Source organism: Hipposideros armiger, unplaced genomic scaffold (genome assembly GCF_001890085.2).
Source record: "Hipposideros armiger isolate ML-2016 unplaced genomic scaffold, ASM189008v1 scaffold_791, whole genome shotgun sequence".
Lineage (NCBI taxonomy): Eukaryota > Metazoa > Chordata > Mammalia > Chiroptera > Hipposideridae > Hipposideros > Hipposideros armiger.
Genome location: NW_017732141.1, coordinates 621476 through 638318, shown reverse-complemented (window position 1 = coordinate 638318; position 16843 = coordinate 621476). Strand labels below are relative to the sequence as shown.

The 16843-nt window shown below is 32.0% G+C and overlaps 1 protein-coding gene across 1 annotated transcript in view; it reads right to left on the bottom strand.

Moving 5' to 3' along the window:
- Positions 1 to 16843, bottom strand: part of SEMA3A (semaphorin 3A) — a 230123-nt gene that overhangs the window by 6485 nt on the left and 206795 nt on the right. The window contains exons 13-15 of the mRNA XM_019628456.1: positions 15442 to 15483; positions 12205 to 12362; positions 8638 to 8709 (exon numbers count right to left, since the gene is read on the bottom strand). Of these exons, the coding sequence (XP_019484001.1) occupies positions 8638 to 8709; positions 12205 to 12362; positions 15442 to 15483 (272 nt within the window). The remainder of the gene's footprint in view (positions 1 to 8637; positions 8710 to 12204; positions 12363 to 15441; positions 15484 to 16843) is intronic.

Here is a 16843-nt window from a genome sequence, read left to right as displayed (position 1 = left end):
TCTCTCTCTCTCTCTCTCTCTCTCTCTCTCTCTCTCTCTCTCTCTCTCTCTCAGGCTGTCTCTCTCTCAAACAAAAAATTATAGACTGAAACAATATTTTGAATCTTGTCTTCTATCCCTACTAGATTTTCAATGTTTTCTTACGATGCAAATGTACTATGATATTGACTTTATTAAAGCAAAGCATAGAAATGGCAGCATAGTATAGTTATAATGCCATAAGTATTTTTCAAAGCAATATACTATCAAATTCATAATTATTCAATATAAATCAAAAGCTCAACTGAGAAAACCTTGTTCATTAAAGATTTTCTAAAGTAATGAAATCTTGCATATTCATGGTAAATATTATCTATAATCTCCCTCTGCATTAGTTGATCTGAGAGTAGTTGCATGGAACATATTGTGTTAATCCCATGACATAATTAATTTTATTGAATTGTGTTGTGTGAGGTCCCTCTGACCTAGGTTGAGGGAACCCATAAGTAATACTGTATGGATTTGCTAACTGTTTATGTTCGATGTTACTGAGCATGGTGTTCATTGCATTGTAGTGTTTCTAGATGTTTATCTTTTGCTTTCTGGTGTTAGTTTTTAGGAATTATTGAGATTCTTTTGAACAATTCATTTTTAAATGAACTCTGTGATTCATCTGTTAATCATATTTCCCTCTATACATTGGCAAAAACAAACAAACAAACAAACAAAAACAAGCAAAAACAAACAAAAAACCTGTTAGAAAATTTTATATCTTACCCTAATAATTTTTTGGTAAATATGTTCTTCCTGCATGCCTGGTTTTGTTCTCTGTCAGCATACCTGCTTTGCCTGTGTGGCATTACTGCTATCTTTATCTTACCTTTGTTTTTAATCAAGCAATTGAAAATTGTCTGAAGTATATTAGGTCATTTAATAACTACAGATAACAAAATTTTATAACACTTTTTAACATCTTTTTTGTAGTTCTTAAATATATATCTACATAAAATAGCAGTATAATGCCTGGACACAGAAATTGTCATAAATACGTGAGGTGATGTTGTTATTTCTGTTCTTATGAGAGTTTCAACTGTTAATTTAAAACTTAAAATCTTTTATTGACAATTTATAATAAGACAAATTATGAACTCCTCCCCAACATCAATCCTACTCCCTCACTACCATCAAAGGAAGTATTTCCTCTTCTAGGCTTCTTAAAAATCTCTTTTTGCATATGTCTTTAGAGCACATGGAGCCTCATTTGCTATAATTATTTATTAATCTGGTTATCTTCCTTCATACTGTGTATTCTGTAATCCTGGCACTAGGTGTACATAAACCCTTAGCTGACATTTGATGAATGGGCAAAATCCAGGTAACTATTAACTCTGTATTTAAAAGCTGAAATCTCATGTAACTTTGACATCCTCAAGACAGTTATCATAGTTTTATTAAAATAATTTAAACTTTAATCAATTAAAAATGGCATAGAGTTTACAACCCCGATTGTGTCAGAAGATGATATTAAACAACTGTTAAATGTAAACATTTCAAATCTTCTAAATTTGTTAAGTTTTAGAATGTTATAACATTGATTTTGAGATCTGGTGGGGGAAAATGATGACTAATCAAGTATAGTCCAAAATCAGAAATTCCAAATATGGTATAATAAGAAGAGAAAGAGATTCGATAAATTACATGAATACATTCTCACATCTCCAGGGACACCTCTACCTCTAAAGGATGTCCATGCCAAGGAGTAATCTTGTAGATTTCCAGAAAGAAAGGAATCTCATTTTAAGTATTTTTAAAATACATTTTGCACTTAGAGGAAAGCAACTGTTTTGAATACAAACTTTTGTCATGAAAATTACTAGTAGACAAGAGGATATAATTGTTAAATTGGTATAATGAATTCTCATGGGTTGAATTGAAGAGTTAGAGCAAAATAATTGAGAGCGACAAACATTAAAATTGTTTTAAAAGCACCACAGTGTGTTTGAATAACACAATGTTACAATACACTGCAGCTGTTAATGACAAGAAATAATGTTTTTAAGGAAGCAATCTTCAATTAATCATTTCCTCTTTTAGTGGGATAATTTATGGAAATGAAATGAGCCTAATAAACCAGAAAGAATGGGAGGAAAGAAAGAAGTTAAATAAATTGCTTCCTTTTGTAACAACAAAAAGTCATGATATCCATCATTCGGCCAGAAATATCATGTTGCTGAAGGCCTTATTTAGTATTTGATTCTCTTCCAATATAGCAAAAACAGAAGGCATCACATTTCAGCTCTCCATTTATTCCACTTTAACCCCATAAATGTCTCCCAAGATTGAAATGTTAATAATTTAACAATCTTAAAAAAATTGATGTCATGTAGAAAAGTCAGAGATGGGTGAGGTAGTGAACCACATATTTATTCAACTATTTGATCTTTGTTATCATTTTTGATGTCTTCCCCTTTAGGTTATTGAAAAATTGAATTTTGTAAATAATATAAAAGTAAAACTTAATTTGGGGGAGTGGTTGTAAATGATTTTAAATATTTAGCAAATAGTTGCTGAACTACATAAAGATAAATCTAATTCCAGTTGTTTTTATCACATTGTAATTTTAATATTTTACAGTAAAATTTTTTCTTAGTAATATTCATTCTTAAAGGTTAAGCAAAGGAGGAAAGGAAGTGTTGCCCATCAATTCTTGGTGACATAGAAAATTGCAGCTATGCACTTTTAGAGTAAAAACATCATTACTTGGATTTTCCTTACTAGATTCTAGATGACTTTCTCCAGAGATACAGCAGGCACTTTATCAATAGAAAAGATGAATTTGGCTATGAATGGATGAATTATATCTTTATAAGTAGCACTGGCTGAAAAGGCATTTCATAGATGAATTAATAACTCTTGGGAAGATATAAAATATTTACAAATACAAAAATTTGAAAAGAAAATTCAATTAATTTTTAACATACATGTATAGTTTTGGATCTGACTATGAAGACTACTAACAATTGATTCAATCTTCTATATTGTAGTTCACTTAAAAACAAATTCTATAGTATTACTAATCTATATAACAGTGATCCTCTTTATTTACAAGATGATGCTCAGTACAATGCTTCTCCAATGTTTTCTGTGATTCTCATACCAATGAGTTTCTCTGTCAATGTATGTTAAATGCTAGTTTGCACGCATGCATGAATGCACCTAGAAATGCATGCATAGGTATATATTAAAGTCCATGTGTTTAATACAACTCTTTGTTAAGTATGAAAAAAGATTCAATTAATGAAACCTTAGAGAAAATTTAAACTTATAATTTATCAACTTGCTAAAATGAATTTAAATTTTAAAAGACTTTGTAGTACGCTCTAAATTAAGATCTGCCTCTGGTGTTGGGAAATAACTATCCACCAGTGTATAGCATTTAAAATTTCATAATTAAAGTAGTTTCCAATCTTCCTTGAATCCACAGATTCCTGTGGATTTGTGTTTAATATGTTCTTGTTAATAGATAGATAGATAGATAGATAGATAGATAGATAGACAGATATGACCAGGGTATTTTAATTTTATTGCTCATAAGGATTTGTTTCAGAGAGAGTCATTAGTATCTTATTTTTTTAGAGATTTATTAATTCAAAACATAAAAATGAAATTGAGGTATTAACTATGAAACCATTTGAATAGTTGCATTTAATACTGTACTTAATATCTTGTGATGTCAGAGTCTGCAATGCTTCTTAGTATATAGAAGGCAGAAACTTAAAAAGCCACACCAATATGAAGACATCTACTGTAATATTATTTTAGTTCAATATTTTAGTCTGTATTGAACATGTCTTATTTTCATAATTTTATAGCAAATGCTTTACCAAGAAAGCACACATACTCTATATACCTGAGTAAAATTATCATAGGAAATTGCATATTTAAAAACAGGAAACATGAACTTTGATGTTTAATTTACTTTTCCCTAAGAGTTATGGTACAAGATGATGGAAATCACCCACTTGCTACAGCAGAAATCTTCCATAAACACTAATGAAAATACCATCTTGCATTTTCATATGTTGTCCTGATAAGTTTTGGAACTTAAAAAATACAGCATGCTTAAAGACATTCCATTTACAATGTTTAAATCATAGGTGTAAAACACTTGGATGATCTCTGATGACATATTTAAAACTTTAATAAAGAACAATGATGGCATGACATATTTCAAAAGTCTTCTTACTCAGGTTGGATGTGCATGTCTTGCACACATATACTATGAAAAATTGGATTATTTGCCTAAGGTACTACAAGGAGATGACTACTGTGATGACTGGTCATCTCCAGTAAAAATAGTTTCAATATAGGTTTACAAAAGTTACAGAAGATAATACTGTAGAAATCTCATTCTAGATGCACACTTCTTTATATTTTAAGATCTCTGAGATCAGCATGTGTCTTACAGTTGCTCTTGATCTGTGAAGTGACTTCCTCCCAGAAAAAACCGTGTTCTTCTGCCAGACACATGAGACCCTACTACCCTGATACCTCTTCAAATTAAAATTGTGGTCCACCTGTTAGTGTGAATTCAGAAAGTCAACCTCATGAATACCACCCTGTGGTTCAAGAGGTATTTTTACCTCTTTTCCACTACCCATAATTGTGATGGAAACAAGCATATTTCCCTTGCTATCTTCTTCTGCATGGAGATGTATTTCCCCTTTGTGCTAATACTGAAATATATTGCGTCCTGGCTTGATGCTGGGACCATCCATTGCATTGCCCATCTTTTACAATATTTCTTTCTTAGCAGTACATAACATAATGTTGCATCTTACATTCAGTGACATCTTAGACTTGATACAATTTGGTAATTTATTAAAGTTAGAGATTTTTTTTTTAAGGCTGACATCATGGTCGTCTATCAAATCTTGAAGCTTCTCTTGGGGCTAAAGGCTCAGATTCATAGTTGGATTTTCTACATGTACAATAGAAGCCAAAGCACAGGCCAGATTAGTGTTGCTACAAAATACTAAATCACAACTCTGCAGACCATAAAGATGACACTGCCAAAGATACTTTATAAAATTTTGGAATGATTTTGATGTCGACCAGGACATAAATTGAGCTAATTGTGGAGATAATTAAGAAAATTGAATTCTGTGGATGTTTTATTACAGGATGCGAGAAAGGAAATGTATGTACGTAGACGAGCCAAGAGAACTATTACAAAGTAAAGTTCAATGATGGCATTAAACTAGAAGTTAGGATATAAAATATTTCAGAGATTCAAGAGTCTGAGATGATATTAATTTTTAAAAATGTTACTTGTGGTGTAGTTTTTGTTCTCTGGACATGTAGATCATAGTATGGCTCATTCCATGGGAGGTGGTTTAAAGGTAAATTGACTCAGTCATTCGTGCTCTTGAATACAAAGTCAGACGAGGTCCAATTTTGGCCACAACAGTTATTTTAGGGAAGGGGACATATTAGAAACAACCTGAGTTTTCTCCTTGGCATTCTGTATGTGGTGTGAATGGGGAGAGAAGATCTGCCAGTATATGTGTGTGTGTGTGTGTGTGTGTGTGTGTGTGTGTNTGTGTATATATATATATATATATATATATATATATATATATATATATATATTAAGCCTTCCCCAGGTAAATGGCCACCAGTAATGGAGGAGAGAGCATGTTGGGTATCAAGGGGCGTGAAGCTGGATGTTTCTATATTTTCCTTAGACCAGCTCACCTTTAGTGCTGCCTGAACACGAGAGGGAGCAGAGCACTGAGTGAGTGTTAAAGGTTTCATAGAGAGTAAACTTCTTCCACTTAATTCTGAGTTATTTTAGATAGCCTCTCTATTAAAACCTCAGTATATGTAAAATATAGAGTGTTACAAAATATGTTTACCATGACAGCTGGAACTGATTGTTCTGAAGTGTATATTTGGCTTCAAGTTGCTTAGCAGCTTTTTGTGAAAACATCTCATATCTTTATATGTTTCCATATGAGCATATATATTTTATTCAATGTGAGATGTGACATTAGCAAGGCAACATACATGACTTAAAAGGGCTGGGCTCTGGATTTTTGCCTATTTCACTTTCAAATATTGATAACACCCATTCCAGGATAATTCACTGGTTCCTAATGGTTGGCCGCAGCCTCGCCATATGGGTATGCCTGACTTACTGCCCAAATATTTGAAATTGACTATAATCTTTGGGGTATATTTTTTTATGCTTGGTCAATTATCAGTACAATAAGACAAGGAATAAAGAGGCCTTTTAAAAGGGAATATTTTATTGCTACAGAGCTTCTTGCACTATTTTACCATGTCCTCCCATATATCACAGACATCTACTTTGAGCTGTTCATGCAGATGCGCGTGCGCACGCCCCAGTAGCAGTGAACCACAGCAATCCTCTTTTCTCCCTACAGTGTACATTCCGATGGAAGAACAGGAGGAAAGCTGATTTATGTTCGTTTTACTTTCTATAGCTAAGCAATTCTATATTCTCAATTTTTACAAGGCTTTTTCCAGTCTAATTTTATTCAAACACAACTTTAAAATCTGAACAACTCTCTGATGCCCATTCAATCAACAGTCAATGTTAATTTATCCACAGTCTCAAAAAATACGCGTTTGGCCTCGTAAAAAATAAATATGCATTTGGTCAGCTTTTCCTTATATATGTACACTCATAATTGCAGCATATACATAATTAAAAATAATTCTAACTGGGTCTATGAAGGGACTGGATTATTAAACAAATAGGTGTATCTGTAAAATATTATATTAAAATTATAAAATGTTGTATTACATTAAAAATTATTAGTAAAATATATAGATTTATATATAAAATTCTCCAGAAATCTTCAAAATGTAGCATAGTTTCCAACATATAGTGGTATATAATAATTGTTTATTAGTTAATTGGTTGATATTTCTTAAGAGATTTTATTTCTGGATATGATGGTTTTAATAATAACAACATATGACTTAAATTATTTTCACAATAAATAATAGGTGTTATTTAGTTCAAATTACTGAAAAACAAAAACAATAATTATCTATGTTATAGCTTGAAATATTTAGATTATTCATTCAAAAATATTTTTTAAATATCTACACGATATTTACTATTATTGATATTCATGATATTGCATCTGTGATAGCCCTAGAGATATAAGAATGACCAAAATAACAAGGTCCATATTAATCTGTTTGATTAAAAATGAGGTCCGGTTACATTGTCTTTTCTTTTACTTCCAGTTATTATCGTTAGTTTCTCCATAGCTAAGCAAATAATTCTTTAATTCAACTAATATTTCAAAATACTGCTTAAATGGATCATAATTCAATGTTTTACGTGAGCTAGATTAATGGAAGACCAGTGCATGTTTTGTCTTCCAACTGAATTACGTCATTTGAGAAATTTAAGGAGGGTATGTCAATAATGCACTATATCTGTACAAAGACAGAAATTCATAGCATTTGCTCTAATTTAGTGTTATCATTTTTGTTTCTAATGACGAACAAACTGGAAAGTCCTTGGCAAAAAAATTTGCAAGCAAATAGATCCAGCCTGTAGGCTCAATTCATGGCTACCTGTCTCCTGTAATTGACATCCTTCAAACCATCCTGTGAGCGTTCATGAATCACACACTGGCACGTATAGGGATACATAACAGGGGGTACAACTTTCAGAACCGTTGCTAGGTGGGGTGCATTCTAGGATGCTATTTGTGCAGTGAGTTTCCTTTTATAACATTCATGAAACATGAATATTCTACTTGTAGAATTAGTAGATCAAATCCAATTTAACTGATAAAAATATTAGACCTTCTTTTAGGATTAATGTTAAAGGCACCAAAAAAGTTCATAGGATAATCATGTTCAATTACATGTAAAATGTTTACATTTTAGCCATTTTTAACTATGAATTGCTCATCAGCAGTGATGCCATTGATAAGTATCCCCAGCAGAGGGAAGCACAGCTTCATTATTACTTCTGCTGGAGGGTTGAAGTAGAGGACTGAGCCATACTACAATTTTACTGCATTTTAAAGGAAGATTGGTTGGTATTTCAGCATTAAACTGACATTAAACAGGCCTTGCAGTCTCTTAAGAGGCATAAAATGAACTTGGTCCAAAAATCCCCAGTTCAAGAGAATATCCTATTAGTAAATCAGTGTGAAGACATTGGCATTATCTTCTACTTGACTAGAAACCCAAAACAGTGTATCGGTTCTATATCATAAGCATATTAATGAATACTTTGCATGGCTTATTTTAAGAACACACATTCTTCTTGCTATATTTAAATGAATATTTTTGTAGCCTACTACTATCACATTGCTACTGAAAACATGTACTGAAACTGGCTTCCTTTTGTTGATATGAGAAAATTGAGCTTTAAGTTTCATACAGGTCTAAAATCTTGAATTTATCACACCTGCAATAGTAAGACATAACTCAGTGCTTTGTGTTCTCTAGAGTTTTCTTCCTCCTTGATTTTCTTTCTTTTTAGTTGCATTTCTCTAAGTATTCTGGAAGGGGTGTGTGCCCTACATGAATGTGAGCATGCATTATTTCTTATGATTTTATCCTGCTATTAGCGGGTTGAAAGATGAAAAATGTTATAACTTACCATGGTGTTGTAAGTCTGAACAGTGAGTTAGTGGGTCTCCATTTCTTATATCTTGTCGTCTTGTGCGTCTAAAAAGATTACATTTAAAAGGTATTATTGTATCTCTATTCCCTCTTGGGAGTTTGTCATAAGAATTAAGAATAAAAAAGCAAAGATTCTAGGAGCTTATGTACCTACATCTGAATAAGAAATTTTCTAAAAGCAGCGCATTGTTCCTGTAAGAGCAGTCTCCAAGATGATCAAAATGGGAAATTATACAAATGTACTAACAACATGCTAAAAGTCTTTCAAAGTATTGATAACAGAAAATCCATGTGTTTTTGCTACTGCATGTCAATTAATAAGAATCTAACATCTATAAACTCCTGAATTCTTAACACCTTGAACTCTGAGGAAAAAGCACAAAATATAGAATAAAAGCCCATCTCTTTAATAAACAGAATTAAATGTTGTTTTTTTCTGATTACTAATGAGGGAGTAAGCTTGGAAATTAAAATTCACATGAACGTTCTTTTGCTCTTAATGTATATACATAATTCCTTAAATAGATTTTTGTTAAGTTTAAAAGCATTAAGACTACGAGTTCTATTTTTAAGTTAGTTTTCAATTTTCCTTTTTGGTTGCTATATCAACCTTTTGAAAATAAAACATTTCTTTCATGATCATATGGCTATGATTGCAAACCGATTTACCTGTGAAGTGAATAAAAAAAGAAAAGCAACAATAAATATTGAGGAGCAAGGCTTCCTTTTGTCAGAGGAAGGCGAGAGAGAAGACAATGAATTTACCTCTAAAAGAAAAGCCAAATTTGCTGTAAAATTCTAAATTAGTTTCTCCTACATCTTACTGCTCAGATTATGTTAGTTGTGTGATATTCTGGGTACCTTCTCTGCACTTTGCTAATGGTTGACTGGGAAGAAGTAGGTTGGCTCCAGCCATTGTGGTGCAAACTAGATGTGTAGTTCCAGAAAGAGGCTAAAAATGGAGATTGCCTATGTGTAACAGACTGGAAAAGATTGGGGACACTTGCCCAACTGTTTTCTGCATCTATTTTAATGGGTATTGTCTTGCTGCAAAGTTAGTTACCATCCCTGAAAAGAGCTCTCACAAAGGCCATTGAGAATTGCAAACATGGAATTTGTTACTGTATTCATAAATTTAGAACTCCAAAGTATTTATAGATTTCTATTTGTAGAATTGGTGAGACTATCAACAGATGTTGCAAATTTCAGAATTGAGCCAACAAGAGAACTTGTGAAACACGAACCACAAAGCATTTGGGAAGGCACTTTTTACTGCAATTTAAGCTTTTGAAAAACGCCATCACAAAGAATAGATAAATGTGAGGGCTCTGAACATCTTTTTCAAAGATAAATGAAATTGGATTAAATAAAATCTGCAAGGTACAACAAAAAATGTGTTAATGATAATTCTTTCAATCTTGGATTGTAGGTATACAATAAACACATTTGAAATATATAATAATATGCAGCTTTTAACATTATAAATGAAGTTATGATTATTTTGATTTTTCTTATTAAAGTTAGTTTAAAATTATTAATGGATTATTACTAAATTAGGCAATGCTATACACTTTTGCATGAAAAGGAAATAATACTCATTTTTAGTTAAAATATGAATTTCACTTTTTTTGAGTAACATTTTAAAGCCCCTTGAGTTAAATGATTTCAAGACTCATAAAATCTTAGTCAAATAATTTAATTTGATTGCTGTAAAAATGCATATTGCTGTTTATTAAACTATCCATGGTTTCTTTAATCAATAACACATTATCTCCACACAGTTTTGTTTTAAATTTATATTTCCTACAAAAGGTCTATGAAAGTGATATAATTTTGTTATCTCAATCCTGAATATTAAAGGCTTTAGAAAATTGTATTTATTAAATGGTATTAGTTAATACTACATTTACATTAATATCATTAACAAGATAACTATGTTTTAATCCATATGGACTGATTATATGATAGATTAAGTTATAGGTGATTTACCATTATAGTTAATTTGTCTAAAGTATATAATCAATAGATTTTATTAGATATTAGGGTTATTTCTTTCACCTAATCTTTTTTCCCCCAAACATTTAAAATAAAGCAAATGTACAACACAACTCACTAGCAATGAAAGTAATTCACATTCATAGCTTCATGCACAACATTACTATAAATATATATATATATATATATATATATATATATATATATATATATATATATATATATATNTATATATATATATATATATATATATCTGTATCCTAAAATGCAGTGGCTTGATAATGCTGATTTCTATTTTATGATTGTATAGGTTGTGTGTATATTGTTAATCTTTAGATTTATATTAGCAAGATATTGTATATTACTTTCATCTATCATTGCTCATTTCTTGGAAATACCAACAGAAAAAGGTAGCCATAAGTGAGCAGTGAAGAATATGTTGTGGTGATTCTTTTGTCAAATGAAGCAAATGTTTTTATTTTTTAAAGAAAACGTAAACCAAGTTTGCACACAACTTTTAGGATGTGCTAGGAATTTCCTGAGTCTAACTTCACCTCCTGAATATAACATTATATCAAATGTTCAAATGTCTGTTCCTAATGCATTCAGTCTCCCAGACAGCAACTTACAGCTACGAGTATGCTTTATGTAAACATAATGTTTTAGATAAGTTCTAGACATATCTTAGCAACTTTTATTTAAGCATGACCAAAAAATACAAAAATTCTTTTAAGCTTTACCAAGACTATACCTAAATATATGTGTATACATATATATATATATGTATATTTGTATAGTTTTATACTTCAAGTCAACCACTGCAAGTACAAGATGATACTATAATATTACTATAATAAATTCAATTTTGACCCTTTAAACTGTTTGAGTCAAATAAAGATATATTTTGGGTCAAATGAAGATCTATATTCTGATGCTAATCAACATTATACAAAAAAATGATATCTTCAAAACTAGAAATAATTTTTCTTAACTTTTTATAACTGGGTCCCTGTGTACTCCCTAAGACTCTAAAGTTAAATAAATTTCTCTGAAAATTTTCTGTTTATCCAAGGATATAAATTGCCTTATTAAAATTTAAAACCAGGATAGAATGTTGCTGGATTGAAAAAGAAGAGCATTTGGGGGGCAAACCAGCATTTTGGTTAAAAAACACAAGGCCCACTTTTGATTCTGTTTGTGACTTCCTCTGTGGCTTTGGCCCTGTTTTCCCCCCGTTTAACATAAAGTTGCAAAACTTTATAATTTCCAAGTGTAAATATTCAAGGACATTATTGTGATGTTTCAGATTTCCCTCAGTAATTTATTAAAACCATTTGTTCCATTATAGTTAATACCCAATCATTGGATTATACAGTTTTCTGATTTTTCTTTACTAATTAAGGGAAAGAAAAAAAAAATCCTCTAAACCTGTTTTTACTCATCAGAAAGAGTTTATATACTTATATGAAGAAAGCTGTTCCAAAAATAGAATTAGGTAGGATAAACAGAAACAGCAACTGCCTTTATTTCTAATATCTTTCCTACCTCTTTGCAGTAGGAAAATAGCGCGAGCATGAAAAGCCATCCCAGGCACAGTAAGGGTCTCGGGCGAGGCAGCACTCAGCACAGGCTTTGCCGTAAATATCACATCTGTGTAACGGGAGCTGGGCGACCCCCGCCATGGAGCCGATATATAGTTGTTGCTGTGGAAAGAGATTACTGTTAGGACAAAAATTATTATGTTTTTCAAATCCCCTTTTTTTCTTAAAAAATTTTTACTTATACATATCTTATCAAAGATAAATTTATATTAGTGGATTAAAAAAAATTATCCCAGTAATTGGTAGCTTCTTCAAAGGCCTGGCAGATATTGCCACCATTTAAAATAGAGTAAGATTGTGCTGGCTGAGTGGCTCAGTTGGTTAAAAGCTCACTCAAGAGTGCAAGCTCTGAGCAATAGCGTCACTGGTTCAATTCCCGGCCTGAGCTGAGCTGCTGCTGAGCTGCCAACAGGTGGCAGGATGGCTCAGCTAAAATAAATAAATAAGTAAAATAAAATAAAGTAGAGTAAGATCAAAATTTAAATATTGGACTGAAACAGGTGTATTTTATAAGTATAAAACCAAGCATTACCTCCAGGAAGATTACTTCAAACATAGCTACTAAATTACTTCTTATTGGAAAAATCATCAAGTACACTTTGACAAGTGCAGTGGACTTGAACCAAGATCTCAGGTATTATGAGAAAGGGGCTGTACTGGGCATCAGATACCCGGATTCTAGGTCTTGCCCTATATTAACTGTATATGTGACCTTGTGACCTTCACACAGCTTTTCTAAGACTTATTTTCCTTATCCATAAAACAAGCATATTTATCAGAATCTTTAAAGCATGCATCCAGATAAGATATTCTGCAATGTCTTATCCTCAATTAATTTGGAGTTACCAATTGAGACAGGATCTAGAAAAAGAAAAACAAAAATACCCCACAACACTTTAGCAGCAACTATTCAAGATTTCAGTATTGTGTGAAAAATGCCTTTAACAAAGTTGAGCCACTGTAGTATATCAGCTGCAAATTTATGTAAACACAAAATGAAATACAAATAAAATTATTTTGTTTTCTCCACATTTTACTGTAATTGGTGTCATTGATACCTTTTCTTGCACTAAAGATTAAATAATTATAGCAAGCCTTAAATCAAAGTTGTGTAAATACTAAAACATGTAACAATATGCATAAAAAAGATCTTAAAAGTATTTTCATCTTTCAACTATATAAATAAAGCATAAGTTACAGAAAAGCTGCTCTCTGAACCATGGTGTGCTCTTTTAAATACTACAAATTGCCTGACAGTCAGCAATGGATATGTATAAAATTGCATGTCCAAAACACTTTCAAAGATGGACTACATATAAAATAGAAAACCCAAAATATGGCAAGTGAAATTATTGTAATGAAAACCTGAAGTGTGATAAAATGCCAAAAATTAAAAACCACTCAATGGCTAGCTTATATTTGACAATTATTCTTCAGTGCTATTAATGATTTGCAAAACTAATTATGCTATCTAAATGAAATATAGGGGAGGCTTGCAGGCACCATTGAGCATAATCCAGTCACCAGTAAGTAACCTGATGTGTTTTTTCTGCCCAATTTAACATCACCACAGGCTTTCTCACTCTCCTCCTTAACAAGTTGCAGGTCATAAAGCAGGAGATGAGTCCATTTATCCATAAAATTAGTTGCAACACTGCTTTTCCTTCTTGGAATTACTGCCTCACTTTTAAAATTTCCATGAGCAGGAGTGAAATTGAGTCACATACTAACAAAATCAAACTTCCAGTAATGGAGAATGAAGGCTAGAGGTATTTTTATTATCATGGTATTTTAAATTGATAAACTGCTTTTTTTTGTTTGCTTTTTGGTGAAATGTGTTGCATTTAATAGGCAATTCTTAAAGTGGTCTACATTTTTTTTTAAACAGGAAGGAATGTTTTACAATACTGGATATAATGTAATTAAGATTGGGAATGAAGGCTAGCAGAGAATAAATAACTTAAAACATCATTACAGAAAAGGATACCCTAGTCTCGCTCTCCTCCTGGAAATCCCCCGATTTCCCTCCCAACATTTGACCATTTTTAGATTACAAGAACAGGTGAACGCATGCTTATGAAGTGTAAGATAACTGTGTGAAGTCAATAACATCGGCACTCTGAGTTTCTGTAAATATTTTGGAGACTATCAATCTTTTGACAGGTATGTGACGAAAGGCTATACACTGACTTTTAATGGAATGGTATTTTAGTATCTTGTACAATTTTAGGGGTTAAGCATGGTCAGAGAACAGTCAAGGAATGATATTAGCCAAGTGATTTGCATATTTAAAAATTTGTAGGTAAGCTTTCACTGCAATGAGTGAGGGGCTCCCCACTCTGTTTTGTTTTTTTTTTCTACTAGGTTATTTAATAATTAACAATTAATTCAACTCAGTATCCAAGCATATATATATATATATATATATATATATATATATATATATATATATATATATATATATTTACCAGTTATATACTGGATAGAAAGGCTAGGTAACACTTATGGGGAAATATAACTTGTTAGAAGTGTCTTGCCAAAGCATTCATTCAGTGTGAATGAAAAGACTATTAACATGCTATCCATAACCTCTGATTTCATGGAGTTTAATAATATCATTTGGCAGTGACCATTTTTGCTGTTTTTCCTTTCATATTTAGCCAAACTGAATGTTTTCTCTGGAACATAAAACTACTAGAAAAGTAAAATTACCTTTTAAGTCAAGATCCTCCAAACATATATAGTCCAGTGCATAATTTTATTCAATAAAATGTATTTTGTTCATACATGCAAATTAAATTAAGTTATAAATTTATTTATATTCTGAAATATCCACCACTATTATTTTTAAAGGATAGAAATAAATGAAAATAATTATTAATTAAATTATATTACAAAATGTCCAAAAAAGAAATATTATAAATGAAAATTTACAACAAATAATCATCTAAGAAATATATTTATAGGACATATATGAGATTGGTCAAAATCATGAGGGCAATGAAAATTGTCTTCAGTTTTCATTCTCCTAATTTGTAAGAACAGTCTTCCTTTTAGCTTGTTTTATTGAACATTTATTAATACATTTGTAAAATTTGATGGATGATAAATATATTTATGTATTTGAAAGATACAACTAAAAAAAGTATAGAATATTGATTTTAATACATAGCCATAGTACCTGCTTAGTGGAAAGCTCCATTGCTGAAATAGTAGTTGGTTCCTAAAGAAGAAAAAGAAAATGTGAACTGTTCGGTCAATTATAAATGTCATTAAGTAATTAACATAAAACACCAACATAAGTTTTCAGAGCGATAACTTCAGTGCCTGCAAGAATCAATATAATTGAGAAACATAATAAGACACGTGAAAGAAATTGCATAGATCAGTGTTAAATGTGTGGATCACACAATAAGAGTGTATTCATGTCCTCCAGCCAAAGACCATTCAGAACACACCTGTAGATGATCAAGGTGGGTTTGCTGCTCGTTGCAATAAGGGAGACCATGGGACTGCTCATACATGTTGGAAGTAGACATGTTTTGGCCTTGTGTTAGGTGATTGGAGACAGGGTTCAATGAAGTGGGGCTCTGCTCTACATTAGATGCTATCAAAAAGCACAGGTAATTCTATGATTAGGTATCTTCATAAATCTTATTTAGAAGGAGCGAAGAACAGGGTGAGAACAAAGCAGTGGTTGGTAAAAAGCGATCACTCATATAGGCAGGATAGGGTGATTTGGCTATTTTTTATGCTTTGGAAAATGTTTATGTTCTTGCCTGTATTCAGACATAATCATAAAAAGGTCTTGCTTCCCTCTTGATTCATCATGGTTGCCGAGTAGCCCTGTCTGATGTTGCTGTTTTGTGAAAATGTGTGTATTCCGCTGAGAACACTATGGCCTGGCTGAGAGTGCCAGGCCAGTGCCTGATAACAATGATGAGCTGATAGTATCAGGACCGTTTCCAGGTGTCAAGGACTGTGCAAACTCTGCTGGGATGAAAACGCTTGGTTAAGTGTTTCAGTTCTACTGAAGCCTATCATGAACACAGGTAATTTGCATAAATAAATACTGGTCTTTGACAAATTTAGACAACCGAAAGGCTATTCACCTCAATACATTAGCTTATATCCTCTTAGATTCACTTGCATTGAACTGGGCTCCATCATATCTTTCAACAATGACAAGCACAACCCTAAGAAGGAGATTGCTTGGGGGTTTCAGAGTTGGCTAATGAAAAAGAGGGTTAGGTAGGGAGAGTGATCTTAAAAGGCCTCACTGTGTAGGTGACTGAGACTGAGCCCTAAAGAAAGTGTAGAGTTAGACACTGGACCCAAACTGCGTGGATTCAACTAGTAACTCAAACCTGACTGGTAGTGTGATATTAGGTGAGGTACATAACCTCTTTGTAATTCAGTTTTCTCACCTGAAAAATGAGCATGGTGGTGCCTTCCTCACAGGATGGTTGAAAAGATTAAATAAATTAATGTAAAGCACTTTACAAATGTGCTTGACACATAGTGTTGATTAAAATGTTTCCTCTCTTATTCTCTCTCTCTCTCTCTCTCTCTCTCTCTCTCTC